Raw genomic sequence first — 21074 nt, 5'->3', positions numbered from 1 at the left:
TTGGACTTGGAGTCAAGAAGACAATTTCAAATCCTGCTTCAAACCAATAGGTTATGACCCCTGGGTAAGTCACTTAACTTTTCTCCTCCTCCTCTACCAAGTAATAGCACTTACCCCGTAGGGTTGTTGGCAAGATCAAGGGAGATAACACATCAAGGGAGATCCAGGAGCTTTTCAAAGTTCGAAGTGCTATATAAATGGTGGCTATCACTATGACTGTTATTTTTTCCAGTTATTTTGGGCTAAGGGTGTCATCTTTTCCTCTAGGAAATGACTAAACAGATATTCCCATATGAATGGAATGGAATGCCATGGCATTGGAGGGAATGGTTTGTATTAGGAATTCAGAAAACATGCGCAGCACATGGGACAAGAAGAACAATACTGACCATCACTAAAATGATATAAATAAAAGCTGAATTCCAAAAAATTGCAATGACCAGTGTTGGCCCTGCAGAAGAGAGGAGGAAATATTCTTTCCTGCTTTTGAGAGAGCTTGGGGGGTTATGGGTGTGAAATGCTATGTATACTGTCACATGTAGTCCCTTATTGCAAGGAAAGGAAGGGTGGGGGCTTACTGGAAAATAACTATGATGTAATAATACAATTCATTAATGAAACCAATTAAATAAATAATAAACGAATGATGCTTCCTCTTTGGGAACTCATGCCCTGATTAGTACCTGAGCATTGTGAAGAGAGACTGCCCTTCCTCTGGTCTTGCTAAGCAAGTCTCCCAAGGTAATTTGCTCAAAGTCAGCTAACAGAGGGTTAGTTAGTCAACAAGCTTGTGCCAGTCAGAACAGTGAAGCACATTTATCCTTAAAGCTATTTGTCTCCCTGATAGGCAAGGGGACAGAATTTCCTCATTCTCTGCTCAGGTTCAGAAGATGATCGTTTTTAAGTTCTATAGAAGAGAGGAGAAAATATTCCTTGGGTCTTTTCATCCATCTGTTTTCCAATCTGACCTCTTCTTCTCCAGTCAAATGGCATATTCATTGTGTCCTAAATATGCCTTAAGGGATGTATGGATGTTCTGGAATGACTAGCAGCTCTCATGTGAGGACTTACTGAGCCCTTTATACCTAATTCTCACCTACAGCTCTTAGAAGCTCTAGCATTTATAGTGGATGACCCTAGTAAACCATCTCAGTAGATAGGCTAAACCAAGTGAAGGATAAAGAATAGTCTTCAAATCTATCAATGAGTTAGGGGCATGTCTATTCCAAGGATATGAAGCCCTTTCCCAATAGAATGAGCAGATAATAATTTGTTCCGATGACCATGAAAGCAGCTAACGCAGGTGCTGTGGAACTCTTAGAACTTGGCCAGACATCAAAGAAGTCATGTTCATTTACTGCATCCTGAGCCATTGCTAGTTGCTTTGACTGTTGTCCTGCCACTGAACCTCACTGACTCAAGAAGAGAGCAAGAATCTGATGACTTGGATGCAACTCTGCCTCACTTAAATCCAACTCAGGAGCAAGTCAAGACATCCCTTGGTCTTCAAAAACAAAGAACAATCAGCAACAACAAACACAGTTTATTAAGCACCTCTACTATATGCCAATCAGTGTTTTAAGCCCAAATACAAACAAAAAGAAAGATAGCTCCTGACTTCCAAGAGCTTACATACCATTGGGGAAAACAACACACACAAAAAAAGAGTACAAAAGCAATCGGAAGAGAGGAGAAGGTATGGGGGCTGATGGAGAAGTCTAGAGGAATGTCACCTGGTGGAAAATTAAGAGATATCTAGACTTGGTGCTTTTCATATATGGAGGTTCTGAAAAGGGTTATTCAATAAAAGGGAGGGGCTGGGGGTAGAAGGAATTTTTGAAGTATGAGTTCCAGAGCTGAAGTGATCTAAGATGAAAAAATCTCTGGGACATGGTGTAGAATTTCTAGAAGAGCACAGTCTTGTAGGCAATGAAAAGATGATTAGTAAGGGGTAGCATGAGAAACAGGCAGAAGGAAAGAAGTTTAAAAGACAGATTAAATGCCTAAACATTCTCTGACTAGCTGGGTGACTGAGTCTGACACACAAAAGAGTTGAGATAGTCCCTATGACTAGAAGTGAAAAGAACTGAGGAACCCTTTCCTTATGGAGAAAGGGGCCATATAGCAACTGCTATTCAGGAAATAACCAGAAGGCAGCAGGAATGTATCCCACAGAAAATCACTCGACAGAGATATTACAATATGACATTTTTGACAGAGAGAATTAACCAGCACAGGGCACCCTAGCAGTGTGTGTAGCCTGTTGATTTCTCTATATTAACAGATTACACTGGCAACTCTTGCGGGAATTAAAGATCAGTAACAGAGATGGGGGAGAATCCAATGGAGAAACCTACCTAGGTGCCTGGGTGGCCCTAGCTAGATGTGTTGCATAGCCACATGTCTATTTTTCCCTACCCATTTCACTCTGACCACACATGTTCCCCACACTCATGTTTCTTTTACCAGGGCTTAGGTAATATGGAAGACAGTGTATAGATATGTACATGAAAAGGAGAAAGAGGTTCTCTAGCTATTTACCTTGATGTATATCATTAGATCTCAGACACTTGGCACTCATTAGTTGTGTGACCTTGGGCAAGTCACTTAACCCCAATTGCCTCATCCTGGGTCATCTCCAGTCATCCTGGTGAATATCTGGTCACTGGATTCAGATGGCTCTGGAGGAGAAAGTGAGGCTGGTGACCTGCACAGCCCTCTCTCACTCAAAACAAAGTCAAGTGCAAGTCATGTCATTATTTCTCTGATGGCATGGTCTTCTTCGGCAATGAAGGATGAATACATACATATCATTAGATGTCTAAAACATTAGAACATTATACTCAATAAACTATAGTTATGAAGTGATGCTGACCCAAATCATGTCTGGAATCTATAGCACTGTAGGGAAAAAGGAATGGGTGGATGAAGAATAGGTCCACTTGAAGTGAAAAAGAGCACAGAAAGGAAAGTCTGGGAAGATTCCCCCATTCCCCCTTCCACTCCCAAAGCTCTTTAATTTTTTTCTACTTTTTATTTTGATTTAATATTTTGTTCAGTCAGACTTTTCCAATAGCAGAGAAATTGATACAAAATAGAAGGACAGTAAAGGCATGTTAATAATACCACCTCATATTTTTGTAACATTTTTAGATTTTCATGACATTTTCATGTATCTTTCTAATTTGATCCTTTGAAGAATCACGTATGGTAGGTAGGATTTTATTCATTTGGAGCATCAGAAATCTGAGGCTGAGGAAGGTTGAGTAATATGACTTAGGATGTCACTGTCTCCTCCTAAGAACACACATACACACACACACACACACAAGTGTGTGTAGTTGTATTTCAGTAATGTCTGACTCTTTGTGAATTCATTTGGGGTTTCTTGGTAAAGATACTCAAAGTGTTTGCCATTTCCTTCTCCAACTCATTTTACTGATGAGGAAACTGAGGCAAACAGGATAAAGTGACTTGCCCAGGGTCACACAGCTAGTAAGTATCTGAGGCCAGATTTGAATTAAGGAAGATAAGTCTTTCTGACTTCAGGCCCAAGGCTCTATCTACTCCACCTAGCTGAGATGTAATATCTATATATCTATGTCTCTTTCTATCTATATCTATATCTATACAGATATATAGACATAGATATATCTATCTATACATACATATGCATATTGTGCACATATACACACACATTGCATGTGTGTGTATGTACATATATATGTGTGTATATATATATATACATATATATACATATATATATGTATATATATATATACATATATATATATATATATATATATATATATAATTTAAGGGATAGTTAGTGACAGAGTTTCTTCCTTACTATTTGCTATGTTAAGATCTTTCGGTGCTCAATGAAGCAAGAGCCAGTGTGGTTGAAGCCCCTTTAAGGAACTATAAAGGACTAGGGTACTAAATCAGAATGTATCATTGTAGCCAGACACTACCAGTGAGTTTGGCTGGCAATGATGGACGTGTCACCAGACGCTGAGAATGATTAGAGAGAAACATTCCCAAATCATGCATCTGTGAAGGCTAGAAGAGCAACTGTGAACATGAGATGAGTCATAAATTGCACTTTGCCAACAGCTCTCAACCTGTTGAAGGAAACTTGCCAGTCACCAGCTATTTGAACTTGAGAAAATCTCTTGACTTCTCTGAGCCTTAATTTCCTCATATGTAAAATAGCAATTGAAAAACTAATCCTGATGATTTGAAAGATATATTATAAATATGAAAATGAGCTCATGTGTGTCGAATGCTTTGAAAAGTAGAGAAACCTAGGCAGAGATATGGGGCTCCAATTCAGGGTTTTCTATTTCTAAATAGAAGTCAGTATTATACTGGTTTCCCAAGTTTTGGGTCAGGGTAACAGGTTGGTTTTTGTCTGAAGATGTGGCAATGAACCAGCCAGGGTAGGCAGCTGATTCAAGGGTAGAGGTGCTTCCAGTCCGATTCAGGTAAAAGACAAAAGGCTTTACTGCGTTGGGTGTTCTGTACAGGTCTGCTATGTTCATCTCCTAAGGGACATAAAGAAAAAGCCAGTTAGTAGGTCAGTGAACAGATTAGTGAAGAAACAATGACCTTATCAATTGTTACGCTTATGTTTGACAAGCATAAAGTACTTGCGCAAGAACTCTCTATATGACCAAAACTGCTAGGAAAACTGGGCAAAAGGTTTGGTGGAAATGAAATTTAAATCACCACCTTACACCATATATCATAGTAAATACAAAATGAATATGAAACCTAAAAATTGAAGATTATTTTTTAAAAAAACCCTGGGAGATAACCAAAGGAATTACTTTTTACAGCTATGGTTGGGGAAAATTCCTAGGGAAACATGGAATAGATGCAATCACACAAACACAAAAAAATATATAATTTCAATTACATGAAATTGAAAAGCCTTTGTATTACCAAAATCAGGTTTGAACATTTTCTAACTTATCTATCTACTTCCTAAAATGTAGCACCATAAACTGAACATAGTACTTGAGATGCAGGTTGACTAGGGCACAGTTACATCAGAACTCCTACCTCATTTTTCTGAGAATTAAGCCACTCAAGGCAGCCTAAAGTATAATCTGGTTTTTTGACTTCCCTTTCATTCTGTTAATTCATATTGATCTTACTAATAAGAGCCTTCCTGTTCAAGCATCCTTGGAAATATCTTAAGTTAAATTGCTAAGTGCCCTCCTACATATCTTTTCATAATTTGAAGAAGGAGAGGAAGAGGGAGAATACTTCTCTCACTCAGCTTTATGCAGGAATATAGATCTCAAGGGGGAACAGTTCAAGGACTTAAGACATAGATTTTTATTACAAAAAAAAAGCAGGACTACTTTAATTTAAAACTAAATACTTCCTTGGAAAAGTGAAACTACCTCCACCATGGCCTCTCGCATCTTTTTCAACCCTGAAGTTTGAGGATTCTGTAACCTTTTGATTTGTTATAACACAGAAGATATGAGGTTGCTTCCAAATGTCAAAAGGACAGAGCTGAGCAAGCTAAAAAGGAGATGCTAAAGATATGTGACCTGACTAGAGTGGAAGTAGGTGAGGCTTCAAGTGTTCCAAGGTCTTTCTAATCAACTTCCCCTCTCTTCCCTTCAATATGGTCATAGCAATAATCTCTTGTCTCTTTCTTCTTTCTGCTCTATCTGGTATCCATGAGCACAAAAGTTTCTTTTTTCTGTTCTCTCCACCTTTCCTCCACTCTCTTCTAGAGGACATAGCAATAAAAACCATATTGGCTCCTTGCCTTCTCGATATCAATTAGCCAATCAACGAACTTATATTGAGCACCTACACTGTGCTCAGCCTTGAGATAAAAGGATGGAAGGCTGAGAAGCAACAGCCAACAGCCTCTTTTTTTCATAATTTTTTCCCAGTTGAGAGCAGTTGAGAAATCTACCTGGCCTTCTGCAAAGGCAGGTATCCTCTTTTCTGAAATAATTATGTCATATTTTTAAGATTACTGTTAAAGATTCAATTTTCATTGTATTGAAGCCAATGTAAAGGATCTATATGTAACTAGGAATTTCCCCTGATGCAAATAAATAGTCCTGATTAGTCTCAAATTTTACTGGATTTATTTTAGAGTAAATATTGTTGAACTATGAGTTTCATCTGTAGTTCATGGACTTGATTGTTCCCATTAAATACTTCCCTATTAAGTGAGCAAAATTGTGTCTTTACTTTGTGGGACAAGTTTTCCAGACAGTCTACTGGTCTGTGCCTAGATCCTAAGAGATTTGAGATGTTCAAGAGCATTGAAGTTCATTAAGCTTCACGATCTTTTCTACAAGATTTGGATTTCCATCTGAGGACTGCCACATAGTAGCCATATGATCACAGAAAAGTCTCTTTATCCTCCCTTGGTCTCAGATTCCTTGCCTATAAAATAAAGGTATTGTGCCTTCCAGAATGACCTTCCAGACCTAATTTACAATACTGTGGTCCTGTGTTATATTCATCCATGTCTCTACAATTTCAAACTTGTAAAATTATTTTCCCCACCAGCAAACAAATTTGTTAATTCTTATTAAATTTCATCATATTAGATTTTGTCTACAATTCTGTCCTGTCAAGGCAAATTTCTTTAAAAGTATTCTTTAACAAAACATAACCATAGAATATAAATTTATAATACTTCTATATTGACTTTTCCCTACCAAGTTTTACTCTATCCATTTTCAGCAACTCACCACAAGCTGCAGTGTGGGCTGATCTCCATGCATAGTACAACACAGACAAAAGCCTGAAGCCTTTATGCCCAGGTAAATAGGCTGCCCCTTGTCTTTAGGAAGGGAGTCATCTCTACATGGTAATACCTCCAGAGTCACTGGAAACACAGCAGGAGAAAAGGATGTTAAATGGCCAGGTTAATCACACAGATAGGAGTACAATTACTGGAGCAATACGTCATTTGTAGAAAAGTAGATGAGGAGAGAGGGTAAAGGATTTCTTAGGGTACCCTCCATCCCTGGGTCAGTGGCTCACAGATACATCCTGGGTCTCTGTGTATCTCCTTCAGGGAAGTTCTAGAGAAAGGTCCCAAAATCTTGGGCACTTCTCTCCTAGCCTCATCTCTGCTCTCATTTACACAATCCTTGTGGTTAGGTCTCTACCATACATCATTTATTCCTTCAACACACATTTTTAAAGCACACTCTATATACTAGGTACTGTACTAACATTGGAGATATAGGCTCTGCCTTCATATAGCTTATATTCTATTTAGGATTGGATAAAAAATAGGACTTCCAGATGAGAAAACTTGGTTTTGAGTTCTGCCTCTGACATATACATATGGTGTGGTCCTGAAAATGTAAGTGAACATCTCAGAGTTCTAGGCAGCTTTCTAAGATAGTAAATATAACCAGGCTTCTGATCAAGCCTGGGACATTTTGCATGCTGCAGGTCATGCAGAGGGAGATGTGACTTCCTATTGCCAGAAAAGGATAAGCATAGAGGCTCTTAGCTGCTGAAGGTCGTAGAAAGTTAGTGCCAGCATTTGGGAGGAGGGAGAGAAAGAAGAGAGAGAGAGAGAGAGAGAGAGAGAGAGAGAGAGAGAGAGAGAGAGAGAGAGAGAGAGAGAGAGAGAGAGAGAGAGAGAGAGAGAGAGAGGAGAGAGAGAGAGAGAGGAAAGAGAGAGAGAGAGGAGAGAGAGAGAGAGAGAGAGAAAGAGAGAGAGAGAGAGAGAGAGAGAGAGAGAGAGAGAGAGAAGAGAGAGAGAGAGAGAGAGAGAGAGAGAGAGAGAGAGAGAGAGAGAGAGACTAGAGTGAGACTCTTCACGAAAGATGTATGAAGACAGAAGCAGCAGACCTGGAAGAGAAGCCAACTTTTTAACATGATCCTCATTTTTTATCTTGAATCCCTGGAAAGTGCTACAATGGATATTCTTGGTTGAGAACAGACACTGTCCTGGTTCAAGCTGATGATATGTGTTTATCTTGGTCCCCGTTGAAAAGAAGATAACTTTTATTGCATATTCTCTGATATAGTCTAATTGATGGAAACTCTCCAATTTATACTTTTTGTTTTTCTTGGATAGATGGGGTTTACTAGTGATCCTTTATATTTGAGACAACCAGGTGGCACAGTGGATAGAGAACTGGGCCTGGAGTCAGGAAGCCCTGAACTCAAATCCACCCTTGCTAGCTTTATGACCCTGGACAAGTCACTTTCTCTCAATTTCCTCATCTGTAAAATGGGTATAATAACAGTTACTATCACCCAGGGGTGTTGTGAAGATAATGTGAGATAATAACTGTAAAATGCTTGGCACAGTGCCTCCACACTCTATGTTAGCACTATTATAACAGCCTTTTTGTGTAACTAGCATTTTGTTGGAAGAAGCCAAGTTAGAGAGTGAAAGCCAAGAGATACATTCCATTAAGGATGACCAAGGAAGCAGTTTTTGATCTGAACCAAGATTTATACTAGATGAGATCAGAGATGTTTGAAGGGAGACAGAGACAATTAGATATAATTCTGTCATGATACCCCTCTCAGAAACTGGAGAAAAGAGCGCAGAGCCTCTGTGGTACGCCTGGAGCAAGTCTTCTCATCCTCACAGATGCCTTACCCCTCACCTCCTCTGAACCAGCATGCAGACACATTTGACTCTCTTCCTCTACACAGAGGAAGGTCAGGCCTCAGATCATATCTACTATGCCCCTCATGAACCACATCTATACATTTAGACAACTCATAATGACTTCCCTATCTTACACATAGGTACCACCAACTCTACAATGCATAATTTGCAGAGAAGATATGGACATGTCTTATTAGATGGTACTTCCTTGTCCAAGAGTCCCTTATACCAATGAACTAAGAGGTCCAGTTCCCATTTCTACCATATACGCATGCAAAAAAATTCAAAATAGATCCAAAACAATTTCTGGGGAGAGGGCACTAATGATTGGATTGCACAGGATAGATGTTCTATGTGATATGTCCTTTTGGCTAGTTTAGAAATGAAGCTAAGGATTCTATGAGGCTAAAGTTAGTGGAGAAGGCATCTCAGGAAATGGGAACAACTTTATAAAATCTTGAAGGTGGGAGATGGAATGCCAGATACAGGGGAAAAAATAGCCAATGTTACTTGCACATGAAGTCCATCAAGTCAATAAGTTAAGAAAAATTTATTTATTAAGTGCCCACTATTTTCTAAGCATTGTGCTAAGAGGTAGGGTTACAAAAGAAGGTAAAAATAGTCTCTGATATCATAGTATAATAGGGGAGACAATATTAAAATAAACAACTATGTACGTAGGAAAGAAGTACAATATAAGCCTAGAAAAGTGGGCCAGAGTCAGATTGTTAATGGTTTTAAAAACTAAACAAAAGAGTTCTTATTTGATCAAAGACAAGAGAGAAAGATATAAATTGGAAAAAAAGTTATGAGAGACTCAATTGAACTAATAAACAAAATTAATAGTTGGTTTTATGAAAAAAACTAATAAAATTGATAAACCTTTGGTCAATTTGATAAAAAAAAAAGGAGAAAACCAATTTACCAATATCAAAAATGAAAAGGGTGAACTCACCTCCAATGAGGAGGAAATTAAAGCAACAATTAGAAATTACTTTACCCAAATTTATGCCAAATTTATAAATTTGACAATCTAAGTGAGATGGATGAGTATTTTAAAAACTATAAACTGCCCAGATTAACAGAAGAGGAAATTGAATACTTAAACAATCCCATCTCAGAAAAGAAATTGAACAAGCCATCAATGAACTCCCTAGGAAAAAATCTCCAGGGCCAGATGGATTTACAAATGAATTCTATCAAACATTTAAAGAACAGTTAATTCTAATACTATAAAGACTATTTGGGAAAATTGGGGAAGAAAGAGTCCTACCAAATTCTTTTTATGATACAACTATGGTTTTGATACCTCAACCAGGAAGAGACAAAACAGAGAAAGAAAATTATGGAACAATTACTCTAATGAATATAGATGCAAAAATTTTAAATGAGATTTTAGCCAAAAGAATACAGCAACTTATCATGAGAATAATACATTATGGTCAGGTAGCATTCACACCAGGAATGCAGGGCTGGTTCAATACTAGGAAAACTATTAGCATTATTGATCATATCAACAACAAAACTAACAGAAACCACATGATCACATCAATAGATGCAGAAAAAGCTTTTGACAAAATACAACACCCATTCCTATTAAAAACACTGGAGAGCATAGGAATAAAAGGAACTTTCCATAAAATAATAAGCAGTATCTACCTAAAACCTTCAGCAAGCATTATATGCAATGGCGATAAGCTAGATGCATTTCCAATAAGATCAGGGGTGAAGCAAGGATGTCCATTATCACCACTGTTATTCAATATGGTACTAGAAATGTTAGCTGCAGCAATTAGAAAAGATAAAGAAAATGAAGGAATTAGAATAGGCAAAGAAGAAACTAAGTCATCACTTTTTGCAGATGATATGGTGATATACTTAGAGAATCCCAGAGATTCAAGTGAAAAACTACTTGAAATAATAAACAACTTTGGCAAAGTTGGAGGTTACAAAATAAACCCACACAAATCTTTTGCATTTCTATATATTAGTAACAAAGCCCAACAGCAAGAGATAGAAAGAGGAATCCCATAAAATATTTGGGAGTTTATCTGCCAAAACAAACCCAGGGACTGTATGAAAATAATTACAAGACACATCTTGCACAAATAAAGTTGGATCTAAGTAAGTGGAAAAATATCAGTTGCTTGTGGGTAGGCCAAGCCAATATAATAAAAATGACAACTCTATCTAAATTAATTTGCTTATTTAGTGCCATACCGATTAAACTATCTGATAATTATTTTCTAGAGCTGGAAAAAATAATATCAAAATTCATCTGGAAGAACAAAAGGTCCAGAATATCAAGGGGATTAATGAAAAGAAATGATAGGGAAGGTGGCCTAGCTCTACCAGATCTCAAATTGTATTATAAAGCAGCAGTTATCAAAACCACTTGGTACTGGCTAAGAAACAGAAGAACAGACCAGTGGAATATGCTAGGTACTCAAGACACAGTAAGCATTGAATATAGTAATCTACTGTTTGATAATCCCAAGGACACCAGCTTCTGGGATAAAAACTCACTGTTTGACAAAAATTGCTGGGAAAACTGGATAACAATGTGGCAGAAACTAGGCATAGGCCAATGCCTGACATCATACACAAGAATAAAGTCCAAATGAGTACATGATCTAGGTATAAACTTTGATACTATGGACAAATTGATGGAGCAAGGAATAGTATATTTATCAGATTTATGGAGAAGGGAAGAACTTTTGACTAAAGAAGAGACAGACAGCATTATGAAGTGCAAGATGGACAATTCTGATTACATTAAACTGAAAAGTTTTTGCACAACCAAACCCAATGCAACCAAGATTCAGAGGGATGCAGAAAACTGGGAAAGAATTTTTGCAGCTACTGTCTGTGATAAAGACCTCATTTCTAGAATATATAGAGAACTGAGTCAAATGTATAAAATACAAGTCATTCCCCAATTGATAAATGGTCTAAGGATATGAACAGGCAATTTTCAGAGGAAGAAATTAAAGCTATCTATAGTCATATAAAAAAATGCTCTAAATCACTATTGATTAGACAGATGCAAATCAAAATAACTCTGAGGTACCACATCACACCTATCAGATTGGCTAACATGACAGAACAGAAAGAAAATAAATGTTGGAGAGGATGTGGGAAAGTTGGAACACTAATTCATTGTTGGTGGAGCTGTGAGCTGGTCCAACCATTCTGGCAAGCAATTTGCAACTACGGCCAAAGGGTTACAAAAATATGCATACCCTTTGACCCAGCAATATTCCTTCTAGGACTGTATCTCCAAGAGATCATAAAAATGGGAAAGGTTCCTACAAGTACAAAAATATTTACAGTAGCACTCTTTGTGGTGGCCAAAAACTGGGAATCAAGGGAATGCCCATCAACTGGGGAATGGCTGAATAAATTATGGTATATGAATGTAATGGAATACTTTTGTGCTATAAGAAATGATGAACAGGAAGACTTCAGAGAGGCCTGGAAAGACTTACATGAACTGATGCTGACTGAAAGGAGCAGAACCAGGAGAACTTTGTACACAGCAATGACCACAGTGTGCAAGAATTTTTTCTGGTAGACTTGGAACTTCTTTGCAATGCAAGGACTTAAAAAAATTCCCAGTGGTCTTCTAAGGCAAAAGGCCTTCCACATCCAGAAAAAGAACTATGGAACTAAATCTCAGAATGTAGCAGATCATTTGTGTGTATGTGTGTGTGTGTGTGTGTGTGTGTGTTATGTTTTGGTTTATTATATGATTTCTCCCATTCATTTTAATTCCTCTACACAGTAAGACTATAGTGAAAATATATTTAATAGGAATGTATGTGTTGAACCTGTGTAAAATCATATGCCTTCTTGGAGAAGGAGGGGGGTGGGAGGGGAAAAACATCTAAGTTATGTGGTAGTGATTGTAGAACACTGAAAATAAATAAAATTAATATAAAAAAGAAAGAGAGACTTGGAAAGAGAATTAACAGCAAACCCATACCCAAGGAACAATCTGTGCCAAACTTGGCATAGAACAAACAGAAGTTAATAACTTCAAGAGAAAAAAGAAATATTAAATCAAAATCAAAAGGCTCACAAAGCAGAAGAAAAATTTGAAGTACCTCATACCAAAAATAACTGACCCAGAAAACGATTCTGGAGAACAAAATGGAACTATGTCCAAAGAGCTATAAAACTGTGCAGATCCTTTGACCTAGCAACACCACTACTTGGTCTGTATCCCAAAGAGATCAAAGAAAAGGGAAAAGGACCTAAATGGACAAAATTATTTATAGCAGCTCTTTCTGTGTGGTGGCAAAAAATGGACACTGAGAAGATACCTTTCAACTGGGGAATGATTGAACATGTTGTGGTGTATTGTGATGGAATATTATTGTACTATAAGAAATGATAATCAGAATGGTGTCAAAAAAAACCGGAGAAATGTAAATAAATTAATGCAAAGTGAAGTGAGCAGAATCAGGAGAACAATGTACACAATAACAACAATATAGTAATGCTGATCAAATGTGAAAGACTTAGCTACTTTGATGAAGACAGTATCTAAGGCAATTCCAAAGGAATCAGATGAATAACCATGAATAATGCCATCCACCTCCAGAGAGAACTGGTGAACTCTGTGTTCAAAGGGAAGTATACATTTGTCCCACTTACTTTAAATTTCTTGTTGCTTTTTTGTAACATGACTAATATGTAAATGTGTTTTGTGCAGAAAAGTAATAAGGTACTAACACTGAAAAAAAAATTCAGTGTACTTTCTGAAAGCCATGAGAGAGAGACAGAGACAGAGACAGAGAGACAGAGATAGACAGAGACAGACAAAGAGAGACAGAGATAGACAGAGACAGAGAGACAAAGAGAGAGAGATAGGGAGAGAGACACAGAGAGAGAGAGAGAGAGGAAAGCAGAGAGAGAGAGAGATAGACAGAGACAGGGAGAGAGACAGGGAGAGAGACACACAGAAAGAAGATATTCTATTTCAATAAATCATGAAAATCATGAAAGAAAATTGCTCTACTTCTTAATTTTTTTGACCTTTTTATTTAAAGCTTTGAGTTCCAAACTCTATCCCTCCCTCCCACCACTCCTCACTCCCTGAGAATGTAAGCAATCAGATATAGGTTATACATGTACAATAATGAAAAATATTTCCATATTAGTCATTTTATGCAAGAAGGCATAAAAGAAAAAAATGAAAGAAAGGAAAAATAGTATGCCTGTGTTCAATCAATATCAGTTTTTTTTCTCGGGAGGTAGATTAGTATGCTTCATCATTAGTCCTTTGAGATTGCCTTGGATCATTGTATTGCTGAGAACAGTTAAGTCATTCACACACAGTTTTTCATGGAGCAATATCTCTGTTACTATGGACAAATCCCTCCTAGTTCTGTTCACTTCATGAAGCAACAGTTCATGTAAGTCTTTCTAGGCTTTTCTGAAGTCATCCTGCTTTGTCATTTCTTATCACACAATAATATTCCGTTGCAATCATATACCACAACCTGTTTAGCCATTCCCCAATTGACAGGCATCCTTTCAATTTCCAATTCTTAGCCACCACAATAAGAGCTTCTATAAATATCTTTGTACAAATAGGTCCTTTTTCCTTTCAGTCTATCTCTTAGAGCTAGAGAACAAAGTAAAAATAAAGGTAATCCATCATTCCTTTCCTGAAAAAAACCTTAAAGAGAAGGTGCTAGGATTCCTAGTATTCCTAAGAATGCCATTGCCAAAATCCAGAGCTTTCAGGGCAAAGAGAGAATATGAAAAGCAGCAAGAAAGAAAGAATTCAAGTACCAAAGAACCATAGTCAGGATGACACAAGATTTAGCACCTACAAAAAAAAACAGAACACAGAACATAATATTCCAAAAGGTAAAAGATACAAGCCTTAAACTTATCCAGCAAAATGGAACATAATCCTAAGGATAAAAAAAAAAAAAACTGGACCTCTATTGAAATAAAGGAGTTCCAAGGATTCTTAGTGAAAAGACCAGAGTATTGTAGAAACTTTGAAATACAAACATAGGAGAAACACAAAAAGGTGAAGGTAAATAAGCAATTGGAAAGTCTTTTGGGGGGGGAAGGGGGGCAATTGGGCAAGGCAATTGGAGTTAAGTGACTTTTAAAGTGACATATTTAAAGGATGACATTTTGGCATTCTAATGCGAGGGGAAAGGCTAATATAAGTTTCACTTAAAATCTGTGATGTCAACAGGAAGAAGTAATTAGAAGATAAAAATAAAAGACTATAAAAAAAGGAAAGAATAAGGGAAGTGGGTGTCACTTGGACTTCATTTTGACCTCATAAAAAGTAAAATGAACAGAAGTAGGAGAACAATTTACACTATAACAACAATATTGTAAAAGCAAACAATTTTGAAAGACTAAAGAATTTTTATCAACACAAGGATCAACACCAGATGACTTAAGATGTGGAATGCTGTCCATTTCTCAACAGAAAGAGGATGTATCACATATACAAAGTGAGATATATTTTGGGATGTTGACAGTGTGGGAATGTGTTTTGCTTGGCCATGCATATTTGCTGCACGGTTTTCTTCTTTTTTTCAGGGGATGGGTTGGGGGTGGTAGGGAAGAAAAGAAAGCAGATACTTATTCATTGATTAAAAAAATTCAATTTAAAAAAAGATAAGAGAGAGTCATTGGGACTTTCTAAGTAAAAGAGTGACATCATCAGACATAAGGAATAATATTTTGGAATTGGTATAAACATTGGAGAGAGGATAGGAGTTCTCAACCTGATATCTGTAAACAGAATTTAGGGAGTCCATAAGCTTATCTGGAAAAATAATAATTTTTATTTTACTAAACCCTCACTGAAATTTAGCATTTTCTTCAATTATTTAAAAATAACTTTTTCTGATAAGGGGCCCATAGTCTTAATGATATTGCCAAAGGTATCCATTATACAAAGATGGCTAAGAATTCATGAAGTGGGAGTTTACTAGAATATTCTCAGTGAGAGGTGATGAGAGCATGAGCAAGGGTAGTGGCTGTGGGCTTGAAGAAAAAGGGATAGAAGACAGAAATGTTGTGGAGATGGAATTAACAAGATGTGGTAATTGACGATATACAATAGGATCAGAGGTAAACCAAGGATGTCCATTATCATCATTGTTATTCAATATGGTACTAGAAATGCTAACTACAGCAATAAGAGAAGAGAAAGAAATTGAAGGAATTAAAATATGCAAAGAAGAAACTAAGCTATCACTCTTTGCAGATGATATGATTCTATACTTACAGAATCCCAGAGAATCAAGTAAAAATTAAAAACAACTTTGGCAAAGTTGCAGGTTACCAAATGAACCCACATAAATCATCTGCATTTCTCTATATTACTAACAAAGTCCAACAGCAAGAGATAGAAAGAGAAGTCCCATTTAAAATTACTGTAGACACGATAAAATATCTGGTAGTGTCTATGTGGCAAAACAAACTCAGGAACTATATGAACATAATTACAAAACACTTTTCCCAAAGTAAAGTCAGATCTAAGTAATTGGAAAAATATCAGTTGCTGGTGGGTAGGCCAAGATAGTGTAATAAAAATGACAATTCTACCTAAATTAATTGAATTATTCAGGGCCATATCAATCAAACTACCAGAACGTTATTTTTTAGAGTTACAAAAAGTAATATCAAAATTCATCTGTAAGAACAAAAGGTCCAGAATGTCAAGGGAATCAATGAAAAGAAATGCTAGGGAAGGTGGTCTAGCCCTACCAGGTCTCAAATTGTATTATAAAGCAGTAATCATCAAAGCCACTTGGTACTGGCTAAGAAATAGGGGTAAACCAGAGGAATAGGTTATGTACTCAAGACACAGTAGTCAATGAATATAGAAACCTACTGTTTGATAAACCAAAGGACCCCAGCTTCTGGGATAAGAACAGACTGTTTGACAAAAATGACTGGGAAAATTAGATAACAGTGTGGAAGAAACTAGGCATAGACCAATGCCTGACACTGTACACATTAATAAAGTCCAAATAGATACATGGTCTAGATATAAAAATTGATAGTATAAACAAATTAGGGGAGCAAAGAATAGTGCATTTGTCAAATTTATGGAGAATGGAGATTTATGACTAAACAAGAGATAGAGAACATTATTAAGTACAAAATTAATTAATTTTGATTACATTAAATTGAAACGGTTTTGCACAAACAGACCCAATGCAACCTAGGTTAGGAGGGAAGCAGAAAACTGGGAAAGAATTTTTGCAACTAGTGTCTATGACAAAGACCTCCTTTCTAAAACAGATAGAGAACTGAGTTAAATGTACAAGAATACAAGTCATTCCCCAAATGATAAATGTCAAAGGATATGAACAAACAGTTTTCAGAGGAAGAAATTAAAGATATCTATAGTACATATGAAAAAATGTTCTAAAGCACTATTGATTAGAGAGATATAAATCAAAACAACTCTGAGGTACCACATCACACTTATCAGATTGGCTAACATGACAAAACAGGAAGATGATAAATGTTGGAGAAGATATGGGAGAGTTGGAACACTAATTCATAGTTGGTGGAGCTGTGAACTGATCCCACCATTCTGGAGAGCAATTTGGAACTATGTCCAAAGGGCTACAAAAATGTGCATACCCTTTGACCCAGCAATATTGTTTCTGTATCCCAAAGAGATCATAAAAATGGGAAAAGGCCCCACATGTACAAAACTATTTATAGCAGATCTCTTTGTGGTGGCCAAACACTGGAAATCAAGGGGATGTCCATCCATTGGGGAATGGCTGAACAAGTTGTGGTATATGAATGTAATGGAGTACTATTGGGCTATAAGAAATAGTGAACAGGAAGACTTCAGAGAGGCCTGGAAAGATTTATATAAACTGATGCTGAGTGGAAGGAGCAGAAACAGGAGAACTTTGTACACAGCAACAATCACACTGTGTGAGGAATTTTTCTGGTAGACTTAGTCCTTCATAGCAATGCAAGTACCTAAAAAGTTCCCAACAGACTTTTGAGCCAAAATGATTCCACATCCAGAGAAAGAACTATGGAATTGAATCACAGAATTAAGCAGACCATTTTCTTTTTTATTATGTTTTGTTTTGTTTTATGATTTCTCCCATTCTTTTTAATTCTTCCATTCAACATGACTAAAGTGAACATGTATTTAATAGAGATGTATGTGCAGAACCTATATAAGATTGCATATCATCTCGGGGAGGGAGTGGGGAGGGAGCTTGTAAGGGGGGGGAAATTCTAAGATATATGAAAGTGATTGTAGAACACTGAAAACAAAGTAATTTTTTAAAAACCTTGAATAAAGTTATAATGGACCCCCAAAAATGTGGCAATTGAATATGGAACTATGGATATTGGAGATCCTTGGAGATTATGAACTCAGGTGACTGTCTAAAGGTTTCCTCAACAGAAATAGGGAAGCTGGGAAGTTGGTTCTCTTGCCTCCTGACTCACAAAACTATAAACTTACTCTGTCACAGTGAACAATAATCATATTGCATCACAAAGGCATTACAGAGGGTCTCTGGCAAGTCCATGGCAGATTTCAATGAGGTCTCTCTGGACAATCAGAGAGACTGAGAATCTAACACTCACTAAGCAACTATGAATGGCTCCAAAGTGGAAGGCTAGTTTACTGAGAAAGCACTGGGCCAGGGGATCTGAGTACTAGTCGTGGCTTTGCCCTGCTGGTTATATAAGCTTGAGCAGTTATGTAGCTGCTTTTGGATTTCAGTCTTCTCAAGAGTAAAAAGAGGGGAGGGTGGGTGACAATTCACATTTTATCTGTCTCACCAAATTCTTATAAAACTTACAGGAGCTCATGGGAGCATGCTTCTCAAACATTATAGCATTGTGCAAATGGAAGAATGTTAGAACCACTGGCCACAAAACCTAGAACCTGGGATCTAGAAAAATGGCCTCCCAGACAGTATCCCAGGAGAAAAGATTGCATTGGATGGTGAGCTCAGGGCCTGTTGCTGGGGCCACTCCCAAACTTTGCTTTCCCTTGTTCCCCTCCTCCATATTTCACCTTCTACACTCTCTCTCTTCCTCTCTTTCCCCTCTGGAATGAGAGTCCTACCTGGGTACTATATTAGAGGTGTTCTCTTCAGCTCAGCCCATCTGAGGGTCCTTTTCTCATCCTCTATATCTATCCATCTCTTCCTCCTCATTTCTGTTTCCATTGAAAATACAGGCTTTGACTTCAAAAAGGGCCAACCCACCTTTCTTTCTTATTTTACCCTGTTATATGTAGAACTTTCTCCACCTCTGTTAAGCACAATACATTAAATATTACTGGAAATGAGACTGACAATGTTTCCATTCCAAGGAGGCACTGCAAACAGAAGATGAGGTTGCCTCATAAAAAGAGACAATAGGACAAAGTTTTTGACTCACCTGGGTTCGTATTTTCTCCATAGGGAGTTGCTATAAGTGTACCATTCAGAAGGATCCAGACCCGCTGATGAATGTCATGGATTTTCCCAAGAGGAGGATGTTCTGTGGATTGTGACTCATAACGAGTCCCCGGCAAATTTCCACAGTCTCCTCCCTTAATGCCGCTTGGGTTAGGGGAAGCTGGAATAGAAAGTGAAGATACTGAGGAATATTGCTAGAACTGATGAATTCCCCCAGTGCTCCCAAGTCCATAGACAGGATGGTGTGATGATCTCTTCTCTCTTCCAGACAAAGACCCAGGGGAGAAGGGAGGGGGAAAATGCACTACTTGGCTCATTCTGGTCCCTATTTACCTGGGTGTTTTCCTATAAATTCTCCAGGTCGAGCTCCCTCTGAAACTCTTTATTACAGTCCCATTATAGAGATGGGCAACAGAGACCAAGTAGGGGAGAATTCCTATGTCAGTTACGTAATAATGGCTCCAAAAGCCTCACTTAACATCCACCCAGTCCAGTTATGGATATTTGAACAGAACATGATGACTAAAAACAAACAGAACAAGCCAAAAATCTTCCATATGGCAGCCCTCAGAATAGAGATCATGTCTTTGCTCTATCCCCTTCCCTTCTTCAGGCTGAACACCTTCCACTGATCTGGATAGGATGCAGAATCAAGTCTTTTCATTATCTTGGTTGTTCTAATTTAGACATTTTCCAGTTTAGTAATGAACTATATATATCCAGCATCCCTTTCTTCTGACAGACTCTGGTTAGGGTCTCTTTTGAACTTTGGAGTTGCTCATTCACCTATTATAAAGAGAATCCTATTAAACCCCAGAGTTGATTTGTAATCTATCTCTGAAGAGGAAAAGTTCATGAGATCCTTGATGATTTCCCTACCTGAAGGCCCATCATTCATGTCCATGGCTAAGTGGATCCCCGTGGTACCTGTAGAGGCAAAAGAGTCAGTGTTCTAAAGAACTGAACTTTAATGAATACCCAGGGACACCCCCAAATAACCTCACCCTTGCTGCTGAGTGATGAGTATTTACCATTAGGATAGTCAGAACAGGAGGTGTGCTCTTCATTCCAGAACATCCTAGAACCCAGTATAATTCCACAAAGGCTCTGCCTTCTTGCAGTATCCTTTAGAACAGCTGGCAAACAACACCTTAAGAATAAATGTCCATCAGAGATTCTTCCAATATTGCGATTTGTTCCTTGAAAAGTACATTCTATGTGTCTGTGACTGGAGATGTCAAAGTTGAGACAATGCAACCTTTATAAATCAGCCTCCCCACCCACCACTCCTCAAGTTTCAGAGAGTTACAAAATCTTCAAATACTTAGCTTGTTCCTATGCTGTATGTAGGAACTGAGGAAGAGAGTACCCTCCTCCCCCTCCGCAATGGGAATGAAGAATGGAAAATCTAGGTCATCTTCAAACCCTGCACAGAAGTAGGTCAACCTCTGATGACTAAAGCCAGAGGAGCAGCAGAGAGAGAAAGACCCAAAAATAGACATTCCCATTCACAGGCTGAACCTGAGAAGAGGGTACCTGAACTAACCACCAATTCTTATGTTCCTGAGGACTTGAACTGTGCTTCTTCAGGTCACAGAGGCCCAGATAGTTTCTTCTGGGATTTCCTACCTTATATCCATACGAGACAAGAGGATGACACTGTGTCTCTGTAGTTCTACACAATGACACCAAAGAGAGAGCTATTTCCTGGTGTGATGAAATCCTGCAGAACGAGAATCCTTTGTAAAGAAAATTCTTGTTGGTCTAGTGGCCCCTTCCAATTCTCAGTATGCATTCTGTGGTTCTTTGGGACGTGGGCTTCCAAAAGAAGTTGGGGAGGATATGAGCAGCAAGGCAATGAAAGCAACTCAGTGTCCTGAAAGAAGTTATTGTGTTTTTATTTGTGTTTTCCAGGTGTTTTTTCCTGGGGTTCGACTGGATTCAGGTTGAATAGGGAAAGTCCTTCATGAAAGAACAAGATAGAAACCCCCAAACTG

The 21074-nt window shown here is 37.8% G+C and overlaps 1 protein-coding gene across 2 annotated transcripts; it reads right to left on the bottom strand.

The window, feature by feature from the left end:
* Positions 1-1528: 1528 nt before the first annotated feature.
* Positions 1529-20739, bottom strand: LOC140521578 (interleukin-36 alpha-like). 2 transcript variants are annotated; one of them, XM_072636772.1, is made up of 6 exons: positions 20614-20739; positions 20109-20227; positions 19957-20004; positions 19058-19237; positions 6738-6874; positions 1529-4547 (listed from the first exon to the last, which is right to left on the bottom strand). In XM_072636772.1, exons 2-6 carry the CDS (start codon positions 20152-20154, stop codon positions 4308-4310), a joined length of 651 nt encoding a protein of 216 aa, XP_072492873.1. In that variant the 5' UTR covers positions 20155-20227; positions 20614-20739; the 3' UTR covers positions 1529-4307. The 2 variants fall into 2 exon arrangements, with proteins under 2 accessions (XP_072492873.1, XP_072492872.1); XM_072636771.1 differs by lacking the exon at positions 20614-20739 and having other exon boundaries at positions 20109-20593.
* Between the last annotated feature and the right edge of the window lie 335 nt (positions 20740-21074).

Source organism: Notamacropus eugenii, chromosome 1 (genome assembly GCF_028372415.1).
Source record: "Notamacropus eugenii isolate mMacEug1 chromosome 1, mMacEug1.pri_v2, whole genome shotgun sequence".
Classification (NCBI taxonomy): Eukaryota; Metazoa; Chordata; class Mammalia; order Diprotodontia; family Macropodidae; genus Notamacropus; species Notamacropus eugenii.
This window is presented reverse-complemented; position numbering and strand designations above follow the sequence as displayed.

What these genes read in the sequence shown, in the direction of transcription:
- LOC140521578 (XM_072636772.1), bottom strand. Translation starts at nt 20,154, where the DNA reads ATGTTCTGGAATGAAGAGCACACCTCCTGTTCTGACTATCCTAATG. An exon ending in CATGAATGATGGGCCTTCAG is followed by an intron (nt 19,238 to 19,956) that starts GTAGGGAAATCA and finishes TTTCTATTCCAG; the next exon opens with CTTCCCCTAACCCAAGCGGC. An exon ending in TGGAGAAAATACGAACCCAG is followed by an intron (nt 6,875 to 19,057) that starts GTGAGTCAAAAA and finishes CTGTGTTTCCAG; the next exon opens with TGACTCTGGAGGTATTACCA.